The 13,452-nt window shown below is 53.0% G+C and overlaps 5 protein-coding genes across 5 annotated transcripts; 3 read left to right on the top strand and 2 right to left on the bottom strand.

The window, feature by feature from the left end:
• Positions 1-66: 66 nt before the first annotated feature.
• EV422DRAFT_622247 (uncharacterized protein) lies at positions 67-2,610 on the top strand. The gene is made up of 3 exons (XM_053074165.1): positions 67-395; positions 466-1,240; positions 1,309-2,610. The coding sequence occupies exons 1-3, from the start codon at positions 294-296 to the stop codon at positions 2,346-2,348; spliced, it is 1,917 nt and encodes a 638-aa protein (XP_052923028.1). The 5' UTR covers positions 67-293; the 3' UTR covers positions 2,349-2,610.
• Positions 2,611-3,735: 1,125 nt separating this feature from the next.
• On the top strand, positions 3,736-4,358 carry EV422DRAFT_499437 (uncharacterized protein; the record flags this gene model as incomplete). Its single annotated transcript, XM_053068082.1, has 3 exons — positions 3,736-3,833; positions 3,925-4,030; positions 4,107-4,358. The coding sequence occupies 3 exons, from the start codon at positions 3,736-3,738 to the stop codon at positions 4,356-4,358; spliced, it is 456 nt and encodes a 151-aa protein (XP_052923027.1).
• Positions 4,359-4,673: 315 nt separating this feature from the next.
• Positions 4,674-6,178, bottom strand: EV422DRAFT_539792 (uncharacterized protein). Its single transcript, XM_053071091.1, has 2 exons — positions 6,064-6,178; positions 4,674-5,974 (listed from the first exon to the last, which is right to left on the bottom strand). The coding sequence occupies exon 2, from the start codon at positions 5,958-5,960 to the stop codon at positions 4,971-4,973; it is 990 nt and encodes a 329-aa protein (XP_052923026.1). The 5' UTR covers positions 5,961-5,974; positions 6,064-6,178; the 3' UTR covers positions 4,674-4,970.
• A 1,915-nt stretch (positions 6,179-8,093) lies between these two features.
• Positions 8,094-10,434, top strand: EV422DRAFT_508585 (Septin-domain-containing protein; the record flags this gene model as incomplete). Its single annotated transcript, XM_053068757.1, has 10 exons — positions 8,094-8,284; positions 8,308-8,407; positions 8,644-8,676; positions 8,754-8,919; positions 9,020-9,142; positions 9,226-9,307; positions 9,382-9,522; positions 9,595-9,712; positions 9,779-9,959; positions 10,040-10,434. The coding sequence occupies 10 exons, from the start codon at positions 8,094-8,096 to the stop codon at positions 10,432-10,434; spliced, it is 1,530 nt and encodes a 509-aa protein (XP_052923025.1).
• A 518-nt stretch (positions 10,435-10,952) lies between these two features.
• Positions 10,953-12,603, bottom strand: EV422DRAFT_204159 (uncharacterized protein). The gene has a single exon (XM_053065321.1). The coding sequence runs from the start codon at positions 12,461-12,463 to the stop codon at positions 11,072-11,074; it is 1,392 nt and encodes a 463-aa protein (XP_052923024.1). The 5' UTR covers positions 12,464-12,603; the 3' UTR covers positions 10,953-11,071.
• Between the last annotated feature and the right edge of the window lie 849 nt (positions 12,604-13,452).

The following is a 13,452-nucleotide window of genomic DNA, read 5'->3' as shown; positions in this document are numbered from 1 at the left end:
GGCGCAGTCATGCGGGAACTTGCCAAAAGGCGCGATGAATAATTCTCAGAGGTTTTTGCAGGGGAAGGATGCTAAAGACGGCCATTGAACACACATTTGTCACTATCGTCCACCGTTTTGCAGAGCACATACATAGGCAGGCACATATATAGGGAGAAAGTTCCTGTAGAGTAGCGCCCTATTGCTTCACTCGTCTCCGTATAAGCGTTGTTGGGACTCCCCATTCAACCTGCTTTTAGCTAGTGTTCCGTCTATCAGCGACCTACCCCGTCCCCAACAGCACTCCCTCCAAAATGGGTATCCCGACAAGCAAGAAGAAGGTGGGCTTGGGCAAGTCCCTCATGCGGACCCGCTTCAACACCGCCGCTCAACAGAACCCGGACGGGTCTATCAGGGTAAGTGTTCCTCGCTGAGTTCCCACGTTGAAGGCGAAAAGCGCACTCACCGCTTGGCGATATCTTCCAGCATACAACAGAGACAGACGAGTCAACCGCCAACGTCATGAAAATGCGCTCCATCACGCAAGAAAACGACCTTGAAGCCTTCCTCAGCACCGCCGAGCTAGCCGGCACCGATTTCGCGGCCGAGAGGCTAAACATCACCGTCGTCTCCAACACCTACAACAACCCTTTCCTGCTCACGCCCGAGAAGGAAGCCGAAGCACTGGAGCAGCACAGGGAGCACAAACACTTGCTGACCGTGCCCCGCCGACCGAAATGGGATCACTCGACCACAGCTGATGAGCTCAAACGCCGTGAGAACGACTCGTTTTTGGATTGGAGACGTGGGCTGGCGACGCTGGAGGAGGATAAGGGGCTGATTATGACCCCCTATGAGAGGAATTTGGAGGTGTGGAGGCAGCTGTGGCGTGTGATTGAGCGGTCGGATCTGGTGGTGCAGATTGTGGATTCGCGGAACCCCGTGCTGTTCCGGTCGACTGATGTTGAGAAGTATGTTGTGGAGGTCGACCCGAGAAAGAAAAACTTGTTGCTGGTTAATAAGGCGGATATGTTGACGGTGGAGCAGAGGCTGCAGTGGGCGGATCATTTCGAGAAGGAGGGGATTCGGTATATTTTCTTTTCTGCTGTTTTGGAAAAGGAGAGGCAGGATGCGGAGGAGGAGGCGCGGAAGGCTGCGGAGGCTCAGGAAGAGTTGGATGCTGCCAACGCTGATGACTCGGAGGAGGAGAGCGAAGACGAGGAAGAGGGAAAGAATGCCGGAAAGGAAGCGTATCCGCCAGGTATGCTTATGCTTTCTGGCCCAGTACTAACATGGAAGCACACGCTTACGCACTATGCTTGTTCACAGCTTCGGCCGACCGCCGAGACTCCATGACGGGTCTGGTACAGCCCGACACGGACGAAAACATCCCCGAACGCGCCCGCATTTACGGCGCGAACGAGCTCATTGACCTCTTCCATGCTTCCTGCCCCGAACCCCTCCGCAAAAGCGAAGCCGGCCCGCAAAAGATCACCATCGGTTTCGTCGGATACCCCAACGTCGGCAAATCCTCCACCCTCAACGCCCTCGTCGGCGCTAAGCGCGTAACCGTCTCCTCCACCCCCGGCAAAACTAAACACTTCCAAACAATCCACCTCTCCGAAGAAATGGTCCTTTGCGACTGCCCCGGTCTCGTCTTCCCGTCCTTTGCGACAACCAAAGCCGACTTGGTCGTCAACGGTATCCTCCCCATCGACCAGCTGCGCGAGTTCACGGGTCCCGCGGGCCTGGTCGCCAAACGCGTGCCCAAATGGGTCGTGGAGAACATCTACGGCATCAGAGTCCGCACCCGCGACGCGGAGGGCGTGCAGGAGGACCGTCAGCCGAATGGAACCGAGCTGCTCATCTCATACGCCGTCGCGAGAGGGTTTACCAAGAGCTCGCAGGGAAACCCGGACGAAGCCCGTGCGGCACGGTATATCCTCAAAGACTACGTCAGCGGGAAACTGCTGTACGCACATCCACCCCCCGGCATCGACGCAGAGTCGTTCAACGCGCCAATGTACCGCAACAAACGATTCGCGTCCCGACGACCCGTAGAACATCCCGCCGTTCAGCAACCCACCGACGCCGCCGACCCATCATCCACACCATCAACAACCACCCTGTCAACCCCCGCCTCCTCCGCCCTCGACGCCGCCTTCTTCGCCCCGCAAACAACAACAGTGCGTGCCGGCGTCGTCGGTAAACACCAGCAGGGCGATTTCAGCCGTGTAAAGCTGTACCCGCACCAGGGCGCACAGGCGCCCCAGCCGCTGGCGAATGCGGGTAAGGCGACGAAGCTGCATGATAAGAAGAATAGGAGGAGGGGGAAGCAGAGGACGGATTGGACCGCGCAGGATCCTTGAGGATTGGGCGTGTTATGCATGATTCAAAACCCTTCGGCGAGTCCGACACCCGACGTATTTAATATCGCATGCTTGTACAGTTTGTTTTTTCTTACATATTGTCATTACATTCATATGTACTTTTCATGTACTGCAATTCCTACAGCTTCTTCACTGTGAGAACAGGGGTTAACATAACCTCAGATCTGAGTGAGTAAAACATTTGCAGGACGTGGATTGGTTCACAAGGAAGAGTTTCCAGTAGTAGACTCATCATCAATGCCCTTGCGCAATAAAATCAACGTAACGATTGGAAGAGGAGACTTCTATTTTCAATCGAAGACAGGCCGCTGAATCGTGTATGGAAAAGCCCGACGGTGGGATACCGGAACAGCAAGTGATAAGAGACCAGAGGTGGTTGCGGGGACACCCGAGCTGTGGCCGCAACCACCTCCTGTCACCAAACCCACTGTCCCCATCCTTCCTCCTCCGCTCAATCTGCCGCTCAATATCGCGTCCGCAGTGCACTCTGTGCCCGTCCACCAATGCTTGCCGCATTTTCAAACGTTCAGTACCGTCTGCTCTTGGGTGAGCTTAACGTCCGGCACCGACTCGAACGGTGTACATACAGTGCTGTTCATAAAGCAAGACCGCTGTCAATTTAATTCACCGGCCCCCTGGACGCGCCTCTCCATATAGATCTACGCCTAGTATCTAGTGAATCCTCCTCTAGCTGCTATGACTGCCGCTATACGCCGGGGCATGCTCGACACAAGTTTTTCTAGCACATCTGGCTCAATATCCTGAAATGTCTGCTGTGCAATAGCCTCTAGCTGCTCTCGAGATCTCGCTCGGGTTGTCCGGAGCGTCCGGCCGGCGACGCGGTCGAGCACTTCTCTGACGGCACTGTCAAATGCGGTCTTGCTTTATGAACAGCACTGTATCTTCCGAACCTCTCGCGTGTCCTCAACCCACTCCCTAACTACCTCGCTATCCACTTCACACTTTCTCCCCATCTCATCCACAAACATCAGAACCCGTCCAACCGCCCATTCCACCCTTACACACCAAACCCTTAACAGTCCTCAACCCCTCAACAATTATTCTGCGCCTCCAATCGCCAGCCCTTATCCGCAGTCCTTGGAACAACCGTACAGTACATAGCTGTTCGCTGCTTGCATAGTCCTCCCCCATCGACGTGGGGCATCCAGCAGCTCCAGGACAAACTGGCCATCATGGTCGTCGACAGCACAACACCTGGAGGACAACATGCGAGCGATGCACCCCCAAGCGAGGGAAACGGGCCCGCAGCCAAGGCGCCTGGGCACTTTGTATGCACACCTTTCCTCCCGTTGAAGCTACGCGACTTTTTCCTCACGATTTTCTGGTGTTCGTGCAGGGAGATATCATGTCGTCCAGGGAAACGAGTATCACGTTCCCACCAGGTTTCACCCCACTAGAGCGGATACTCCTGACTGCCAATGGTAACGTGCAGAGAATATTAAGGTCGGTTTATGTGCAATATGAGGACTGGTCAAGCGTTGGCCTCTGGCTGTGGTATTTTCCGTCTCGATATTCAAAGAGTTATGGATGACAGCGCCTACTACAATGCCAAGATTGTAGTGAAGATCATAAAGAACGAGAAGGTTTCCACTCAAGCTGGCGTCTTTGATCGCGAAGTTGACCTCTTGTTGCAGGACAAAGTAAGGACATAGTTCTCCCTGGATCCGTTTTCACCGCTTACGTCTAATCAAACATATGCCTGAATCACATCAAAAGGTATGCTGCAAGGCAACGAGCGTTGTCACCATTAGCAACGCAAAGTATCAACGGATGCTTGTAGAGGAGAACATAGCCATCGGACAACTGTTTCGATATCTGAACATTTTGCCCGAGTATGAGCTGATGAATGTAGAGAGGAGAGAGAACGGCGCATTTTGGAGGCGGTATACGTTGAAGTCGCCTGGGATTGTCTGCGACATTTTGGAGGACTTTCCAGCGTCCGTTTTTGAACTAGAACCCAACAGTTAGAATATCTAAGTCACAGGGTATATCATGTAGATGCTCATTGTGTAGCCAAAAAGTTAAGTTACAAATGGGGCACGCTCTATATGATGCTTCCAGAGGGCAGTCTATCGACCAGCACCTGTATCATTCGCATCTCGGCAGCATCATATCCTGCAAGAAGTGTAGCGGCTCGGACATATCGTATCGCCCTCGCTCTCTGGTGCTTCGGGAACACTTATAAATTTGAAGTACTTTACCTCATGCTTGCAAAGGGCTGTGCGAATCAGCTTCGTCTCCCCACAAACGATTGAGCATTGGCGAAGACGAGGTCAAAATTGCTACATGTCGTATATTGTATCTAAATAGGGACAAACATGTCTGTACTGGCTAAAGACGCTAGAAACGCTGCCATATGGTGCAGACTTGGAATCGGCGCTGGGGAAGATGTGTGCCGCCCACACTGCTTATGAGAGATGTCTAGCATACGCCAATCCGCCGTGCCTTTGATAGATCGTTATGCTCCAAGGGAAGGCATGCCGATGTAGGAGGAAAGGATGGCCATTGGTTTTCCGTCTGGATATTGGTGTCTGCGTCACCCGATGACAGTCCAGTGACATCTCAGTTCATTGGTCCGGATTATGGAGGAGGATTCCCATAGATCACATACAGACACTCTCTGAGGGTAGGGATGCTCATCGTGTTGAGGACAGCAGAAACCACGTTTGTCGAGTCCAAAAGGATCCGAATTTTGTCACTGTGAGCAACAACAGCCGCTTTCACGCGCCTCCGGACATCCAAGATGTCGTATGTGTACTCGTGTGTCATCACCGTTCCGATCCATATTGCGGGCAGGTGCAGTAATATGTATACGTATGCCGAGTTGCAATGCTTGGCACACTTGAGGCACGAGCTGCAGACAGGTTGTCCTTGTTGGTGGGGGCCAAAGGGTCCCGTTGTTCCGCTTCCACCGTTCGCGCGCGAGCATGAGTTGCACACAGTGCCTGTGTTGTAGAAGTGCACATTCTGGCATGGGACATCTCGCAAAAGCTCGGTCAGCGCATGGATAACCTGCTCCTCGGAGGTTAATGCGCGCTTCATGAACATATAGATTCCATCGAGAGAGAGATCTAGGGGCGAGATCGCTTGCATGGCCACCCGCATAGCACCGTAAAACGACTTGTCAAGTTCCAGCACGAAGCCGACGGACATGTACGACATTAGGTTATGAGAGCCTAATCCGAGGTCGTTTGACCGTTGTGTGTACATCCATAGAAGCACTCGGGCAAAGACCAAGTCGTCGTCGCAGATGTGTTTCACCTCGATCGAGCGTTCGGTTCCTGCATTGTTGCTGAAAGAATCGTGTGCTCGGAAAAACGGCGAGGCACGGCACAGGACATCGCTGTCAGCGTACATTAGCTTCCCGCTATTCATGACGAGGGTGGTGTCGGAGCATGCGTGATTATTGAAGGAGACCAGGTTGTCGACAGTGCTCAATGTTGATGTCAAAGTAGGTGCTGCGGTTGGCGTCGTGGCCTGAAAGTTGAAGGGTCCAGACCGGGATGGCGCACCGAAGATAAATCTTTGTGCGCCGGGGCCGGTGCTTCCAGACGGACCAGTTGAGCTCATGGTGCCTTGTGTGTCTATATGGTTCACAAAGAACATTCGGAGACAACGGAACCTGAGCGGCTTTTCTCGGGAATGATGCACTCATGGGGGGAGTTTGACTTGCCTTATCGACGAGCAGGGTGGCAGCGCACTGGTGTACAATTCAAATGGAAATTGGAGGCTTATGATTCAAGTTCTATCGGTATCCAAAAGAGAAATAGGCGCCTGTCCTACCGAGCTGCACACCTGAAAGCCAGACGCAGACTCCCTGATGATAAAGCACACGGTCAGAAACTTAAAATGACAGGTTACGCGCTGTCAAACTGCTCTATTACCCTGATGACATGTAAACGCAGGGATTTTGAGCGTCCATGCGGACCTCCTAAATCCTTGCTGGACACCGTCAGATTCTGTTCCTTTGCGGGGCGGTGGAAAGGCACCCATCAAGGACTCGGACGTAGGGCACTCTGACCTTTCAAGTAGTATTTCGAACCTGCGACTGGTGGGAAGGGATGAAAGGGATCACAGGAGGGTTGGGGGATAGGACAGTACGTTTCGCGATCCCTCTTTAGATGGAAGACGGGGGCAAGCGATGGCCTTGTGCATTCAAGTCGATGGCATGTGTTTTTCGTTCATATCGGAAGAACATTGGCGCGCTAATGATCGACGGCTTCGTTTATTAACCTCATTACATATTGTGGTACACCGCAACTTTCCACTTATGTTCTCTAGAATCGTGTGCATTTGGATGGACATGCCGACTCCTACACCCTGATACCATTGCGATGCATGATATGCTCTACCACCATCATTCGATACGCTCAAAGAATCCCCATTTGGTAGGTGCTTGAGCGAAAGTACTCTCGGCGGGCAAGCGAACCCAGGATCCGTACAGAAAGCCGCCGTGACGTGCCCTATCGTGGGTGAGCACACCGCCTCCAAAGAACCCGGACCGGTGGGGATCGCGGTGTTGGAAGTATCCAAGACGCTCGCCTTATTATTCCCCATCTAGGCTTGGATGAAAAGGCGTCCGTGGCTCCTCTGATAATCGTGCGGAGCGATGCCAATCGCCAAAATTACTCAGTATCGGAGGTTAGCGACTCTCGACAGTAGTAAAGGTGCCAGCAACCTTCGGAAGTGATCGGGGCGGCGCATGCCGACGAGTCAACATCCAGCTTTGGCGTTGCCCAATAGCAGCTGAACTCCTTAGCAAACCGAAACATTGACCACATACGAAGTTGTACCAAAATTTCGCAGCTCTTCAATCAAACATGTCTCGGCCGCTTTTCAGGTGGCGGTCGGACATTCATGTTCATGGGCGGGGGGCCAGAAGGAATGACTCCTGGCATGCGTGCTGGGACGGATTTGTCTTCCGCTGGTTGGTACTGGAGAAATCGGAGAGAGCGAATGGGTAAATGCCGTCATTCCTGAACAGCCATGTGAGTCAGAGCATGGCGAGGAAGGGGGCATCTTACCCAGTATTTCGCTTTGACTTCGGGCTCGATCGAGATCTGTCGGACAAGTGCCGAAATCGATCTTTCAGTGTCACGAACTTCGGCATGCCACGACCCATAATACACATACCCATCCGCCCCTGCTATTAGGATCCTGCCGCCAGTGCATGTGGCTCATATTGGGTTCGGGAGTAAACGATTGCAGGTCTCTGTTCACGCAATCGCCGGGATCAATAGTCCGTTCCTGACACAGACGGACCTCCTCTTCCCAACGACTTACTCCGAGTACCGCTCAATGCGACCTACTTTCCCTGTATTCAGCTCCATGACGCCTTTGATCAATCGTGTCTCCCTGAAAATGTGACCGGTAAGGTTAGGCGAGATGGACCCCAGGCTTCCTCATGTCCCATGCGAGGCCCAAGGGCTAATACGCACACATTGAATAGCTCCAGCATATCTCCTATCCGCATGGAAGAAAAGAAATCGACTAAGCTCCAATCACCACTCGAAGAAACTTTTCCCAGCCAATCCGCACCTCGTCTCACTGAATCATAGGCCTGTCTGCTTGGAGATACTAGTATAATAGAAGCTGTGTCGTCGCCCACCCACAACATCGACAGCGGCACCCTCCTATCCAAGAAATCTGTGGTAGTAGAATTAGAACGCGTGGGGCTGTCGACATCTTGCGCCAAGCATTGTAATGGCCGTCTGGCAGCCTATGGACACTATCATAGGACCAAAATGGCGCACGGAAATGTTCTTATCATATGCAGGAAACGTACAAGTGTCGATGACGGTGACTTTTAAGTTCAGATCCCTCATTCCCGGCCGTACCTCCTTCACGACACGGTTTGGCGAGGAACCTTTTCCTAGCACGTCTATTGCAGGTTGGTAGGTTGCGTACGGCTGGAAAGGCGGGAGTGGGACAACGGCGGTCATGGCTATATGCTGGGTCTCGTAAGGGTTCGATGTCGCTGTGGGTCTCTGACGATATCCTCCCGCGAGTCCTCGAAGGTAGGCTTCAAATGTCGACGCAGAAGGGACTCGAGGAGGGAGCGGGTCGTTCACTTCCTCGTAAAGCCCCTGTGGGTGCATGAAGTCAGCGACCAAACGCGCCAAAGAGCGAGAGCGGGCAGCAGAGCGAGCGGCCAAGGGCGAAAACCGTGCGACGGCCGCCGGTTTGGCCAATTTGCACATTCCCACCCTGCCTGATCAACCAACTCCCACCAACACTCACCGTCTCTCAGTAGCAAGGCAGAGTAACCACCCACAACATGCCTTTGGTAAGCGGCCCCTTTAACCGCCGTAACCGCCGTCTCGCTCAATCCATTCCCGCCACTCACCCAACTCTCTTCAACAGGAATACGCACATCAGTTCCGCGGTCGCTTCCCCGACCCAGGACCATGGAAGCTGCCCAGGTCCGTCCAGGCGAGGCTCACAGAACCCCTCGGCATGGCCGAGCTGCCCGCTCAGCGAGTGAGGAACTCGAAGCGCCGTCCTTACAGTCTCAACATTATGGTTGTTGGTGCGTAATTGTGGAACGAGTGGGAGTGGGAGAAAGGACGAGAATGAGGAGGGTTCCCACGGGTTTTGGCTGACGGTTTTCGCTGGCCCGGTCTTTGCAGGAGAGTCGGGGCTGGGAAAGACTACCTTCATGAACACGCTTTTCAACGCACCTTTGACTGAGGAGCTTGGACCACGCAACTTGTCGTCTACCAAGACCGTTTCCATTGACCCTACCACCTACGGTATGTTGCTGGAGGATACTACTATGGGAATATTTTGAAGGGGCGGACCCAGAGTAACTCAACTGTACTTCTCCCGATTCCAGAGCTCACCGAGGAGGGAGTCACACTGCAGTTGACTGTGATCGACACACCCGGTTTCGGCGACCAACTTAACCGTGAGACGAAGTACGTACTGCGAGGCAGGCGGGATTTCCGTCGTTGATGTTCAAATTCTGACCGCCATTTCTTTGCGGAAATAGCTTCGACCCCATCGTTGAGTACATCGATGAGCAATATGAGAGGTACCTGCAGGCAGAGAGCAGCCAGGAGATGCGCAAGAACATCCGGGACAGCCGTGTGCACGCTCTTCTGTACTTTCTCACCCCGTCCGGAGACAACCGGTAAGTCCTCGTCGGGAATTTGCGATCGATGGTTCGGTCCAGCAGAGAGCTAACCACACGATGTACCCACAGTCTGAAGGATCTGGACGTCGAGTTCCTGCAACGGTTGTGCACCCGCGTGAATGTGATCCCCGTCATTGCAAGGGCGGACACCCTGACTCCGGAAGAAACGTCGGCATTCAAGAAGGCTGTAAGTCAATTTGAAAATTCTTCGTGTTTCAAGCGGACAGTTCTCACATGCATACTCTGTCAACAGATCATCCGCGACTTTGAGAAGTACGGAATCCACATTTACCCGACGGCACACGCTGAGGACCGCGAAAACATTGTCATGCTTGAGCGATACATGCCTTTCGCCGTTATTGGAAGTGACGACCTGGTGGAAGTCAACGGACAAAGGGTCCGCGGACGTAAATACCGGTGGGGATCCGTCGAGGGTGAGTTGTGAGAAAACAAGTCCGTCGAAGGAAGCTAGCCAAGGATACAACAAGTGAACTAACATTTTTGAAATCACCAGTCGAGAACGAAAAGCACAGCGACTTCGTCCACCTCCGCGAACTCCTCATCCGCACCAATCTCCAAGACCTCATCGAAACCACCCACGGCGTGCACTACGCAACACATCGCGGCTCCAAGATCCGCGCCTCAGGCCGCCCGGAATCCTTCCTCGCCAGCGACGACTACTACGAGTCCCGCGTCGAGACGGCGAAGCGGGCGATGGCGGAGGACATGCAGCGAAAGGAGGACGAGATGCGCCAGGTGTTTGTGTCAAAGGTCCGTGAGAAGGAGGCGTCGTTGAGGGAGCGGGAGGAGCAGCTGGCGTTGAAGAGGGCGCAGATGGCGGATGAGCTGGAGAAGATGAAGAGGCAGTTGGAGATTGAGGAGAACAATTATCAGGAGTTGGTCAAGTGAGTGTTGTAATCTCCTTCCTGCAATGCTTTCCCTTTCTTCGTTCCTCACACATCCACCCACAATCACAGAGCCAAATCCGTCCGAAAATAAACCACCACCCACACCGCTACATAAACCCAGCTCCCACACAAAACATCTGGACTATAGATATGTAGGCATGGAACAAACTACCACATAGATTTGCAGACTCTGGAAAGTCTGGCTTCAGCTCCCCCATCCTTTTTTGTCGCTTTATGCTTTCCCCCTTTTTCCCTGTACTATTTTGCCCCATTTCAAGTCTTTTCTCGATCAGTAATCATTCATGGGTCGCCCTATTTTGCTATGATATGGAATCAATGGATGGGTCTGCATGCAGCTCAGCGGTCGGAACGCAGACGGTCTATTCGGTAAATCGGTAAAAACATTCGGTCTAATGGCGGTGTAAATCTCTGAGCGTGTCGGCATCGTGCGGGAGTGGCTGCGCGGCGTGCGCCTCACTGCTAGGCCGCGTTGGACGTCCGCCTGAGCGGCAAGGCTCAGTGCTGCTGCTCATGCCTCGCCGCCTTGGCATGCCGGCGTGCTACGGGGCGCAGCGCGTAGGCGTGCGTTGTGCGTTGGTTGCCATGGCCTACGGTATCTCCTCGCCTGTCATGCGGTACTATGGATCCGGCCGTGTTCTCTGTATGATGCTGTTGAAACCAGCCATTGTATTGTGCTTGCCTGTGAGCTCGTCTTCAAAATTATTGTCTGCATCTGTGTATCTCGAGTACGCGGTTTTTGTATCAAAATACGCATGCTGGCGTATGCTGTGTTCTACCTCCTGTGTGATGCGTCTCATGGTGCGACTGAGGTTGGCGTGGGGGTGCGATGGGAACATCCACGTGTGATTTACGGGGTGCCCAAGATCGCTACTAGGCGCGTTCACAAGTCGCACGCCTTCGGCGTCGCACCATATCTCACACATTACACATGGGGACTGTGACACTACTATTGTTGGTTGTCGTTCTCCCCGAGCGTCGAATCCACAGAGCGCGGACCATGCTACGATCTCAGGGTGTTGGTGTACCGCTAACGTTACGGGGGTGTTGTTGTCTACATCTTGAGCTGGGCATCCGGTGTGCATCGCTGGCATCTCGTCAAGCCGGCGACGTTCGTACGTCAGCAGCGTGATGATGGCGTTTTCGTCCAGGTGCTCTGCGTGGGCGTCGAGCATCGTGCCTATTGTCCCCAGCTCCACGCGTTCATGTTCGCCCACGTATGTTGACCGTGCAATCGACCCGATGCCTGCCATGAACCTGGCACACGGTGGTACGTCCATTAGCTTGAGAAATGAGACTACCGCCCATCGTAGCGTGCATATCATCTCCAAGTCCCTACCAATAGTGGTGGTGGTCTTTCCCCCGATGCCTACGCATCGCGCCTCATGTGCAGCTTCAAGAGCGTCGTTGGTGTTGACCACGGCAGGCATTGTCTTGAGTCTCTCAAGGACCGGGCAGCGCTCACACTCCTCTGGTCGGCATCGTAGCCACTCGACAGAGGCATTGCGCTTGTCCTCATTAGCCATCCAGTCTTTGGGGTCTAGCGATCTCCTTGTGCATCTGAAATGCGTCCTGCATTTGTTTTGCTTCAGCTCGGGTATGTGCACGCTAAAGAGTGTTCCGGCAGATCTCATAAGGTCTAGCAATCGGCGTGTGAGCTCGGCGGCCTCTTTGCTTGTAGCTGCAAGATGTCCAGCCTGTGGGTACTCAAGCTGTGCCAGCCTCTGTATTGCGTCATCAAGTGATACGGGGTGCTCTACGTTGTCTGTCGTTTGTGCGCACACTGTGAGTTTCCAGCCTACTGCGGTGTCGGTCTGTATGCACACAGCTATAGGCTGTCGGTCTCGCATCCATGATATGAATGTCGCTAAGCAGCTGGCCAGAATCTCTAACGGACGCTTGGGGTCACTGTCTGTCGTTCCCCACGGCTCATGCTCGTGAAGTAAGTCAAGCAGTGTGCATCTTCTGTGCACTGAGACTTTTGCTGCCTTGCTGGTCATCGTTGTATGCATGTGCCCCGGCAACTTGAGTGTCCGTCCCGTCTACACCGTGCTGTGGGTGTCCACTTATGCACGGTCGAGGTTGTGCCGTCCAATATCTCGAAAATTGAGGTACGTTTCCTAATAGCCTGTTTTCATTTAAACAGCTATTATCCGAACGCGGTGACGCGTATATCTCCGCTTGCCGTGATCGAAACCTCTTGAATCTTGCAGCGTAATTGTACGGTAGTTCTCTGGATCGAGAAGAACCTCAACGGATGTCGTTTCGACCAAAACTGCGATAGCTTTGGTATGGGGTTACGTTATTTGGCAACGAAAACTTCCAAATTCGATATCTCCATAGCCGTAGGTCGAATCCGTCCGAAACTTTCACAAGTCTACAAGCTCGGCGTACTCTACGAGATTTCCGAGTTTGAAGAGGATCGAATAACAGTTATAGATTCCCGGTCCATGCGCGTGCTACTAATTGGCTACTAGTAAAAGCGCGTTTATGTCGATAACGTATCGACCGTTGAACGTATACTCTCCAGAGTTGATAGACCGCAAGAGTAAGGTATGTATGGCAAACAGTGAGTCAAAAAGGTTTGTTTAACCATCCAGCGCAAAAGGGTGACTTAGCCGACGTATCGGTCGTTCTAGTATGTAAATAACCTATACGTGGGCGCTTTTCGGCTATAGCGCACTACGGGCTTCAGGATTTACGGTGGATGCTGTCCTGGGTGTCCTGAAGGCTATCTGAATCGTCTAGAAGGGTTGTATAGATGTTCTGTGACGATTGCTACGTCCGCAATTTCGAGATGTTGAAGATGCTGACGTGTTTATCCACTATGAAGCTCGGTCGTTTCGAACGAGTGCCATCATCGCTTACATAAGAGCTCTGCAAAAGCTCTGTGTCGTCAGCTACTGAAGAACACGCTGAGTGTGAATTAGGTATTAAGGTTATTCAACCCTAACCCTAAACTATTCCGTGCAGAAGACAGTAATCCTGCGTGGAAGGCTAG

The sequence above is a fragment of the Fimicolochytrium jonesii genome, assembly GCF_025526975.1.
Source record: "Fimicolochytrium jonesii strain JEL569 chromosome Unknown EV422scaffold_24, whole genome shotgun sequence".
Lineage (NCBI taxonomy): Eukaryota > Fungi > Chytridiomycota > Chytridiomycetes > Spizellomycetales > Powellomycetaceae > Fimicolochytrium > Fimicolochytrium jonesii.
The sequence above is the reverse complement of the archived record's forward strand: the minus strand, read 5'-3'. Positions and strand labels throughout refer to the sequence as shown.

What these genes read in the sequence shown, in the direction of transcription:
- EV422DRAFT_622247 (XM_053074165.1), top strand. Translation starts at nt 294, where the DNA reads ATGGGTATCCCGACAAGCAAGAAGAAGGTGGGCTTGGGCAAGTCCCTC. An exon ending in ACCCGGACGGGTCTATCAGG is followed by an intron (nt 396 to 465) that starts GTAAGTGTTCCT and finishes GATATCTTCCAG; the next exon opens with CATACAACAGAGACAGACGA. An exon ending in AAAGGAAGCGTATCCGCCAG is followed by an intron (nt 1,241 to 1,308) that starts GTATGCTTATGC and finishes GCTTGTTCACAG; the next exon opens with CTTCGGCCGACCGCCGAGAC.
- EV422DRAFT_539792 (XM_053071091.1), bottom strand. Translation starts at nt 5,960, where the DNA reads ATGAGCTCAACTGGTCCGTCTGGAAGCACCGGCCCCGGCGCACAAAGA.
- EV422DRAFT_204159 (XM_053065321.1), bottom strand. Translation starts at nt 12,463, where the DNA reads ATGCATACAACGATGACCAGCAAGGCAGCAAAAGTCTCAGTGCACAGA.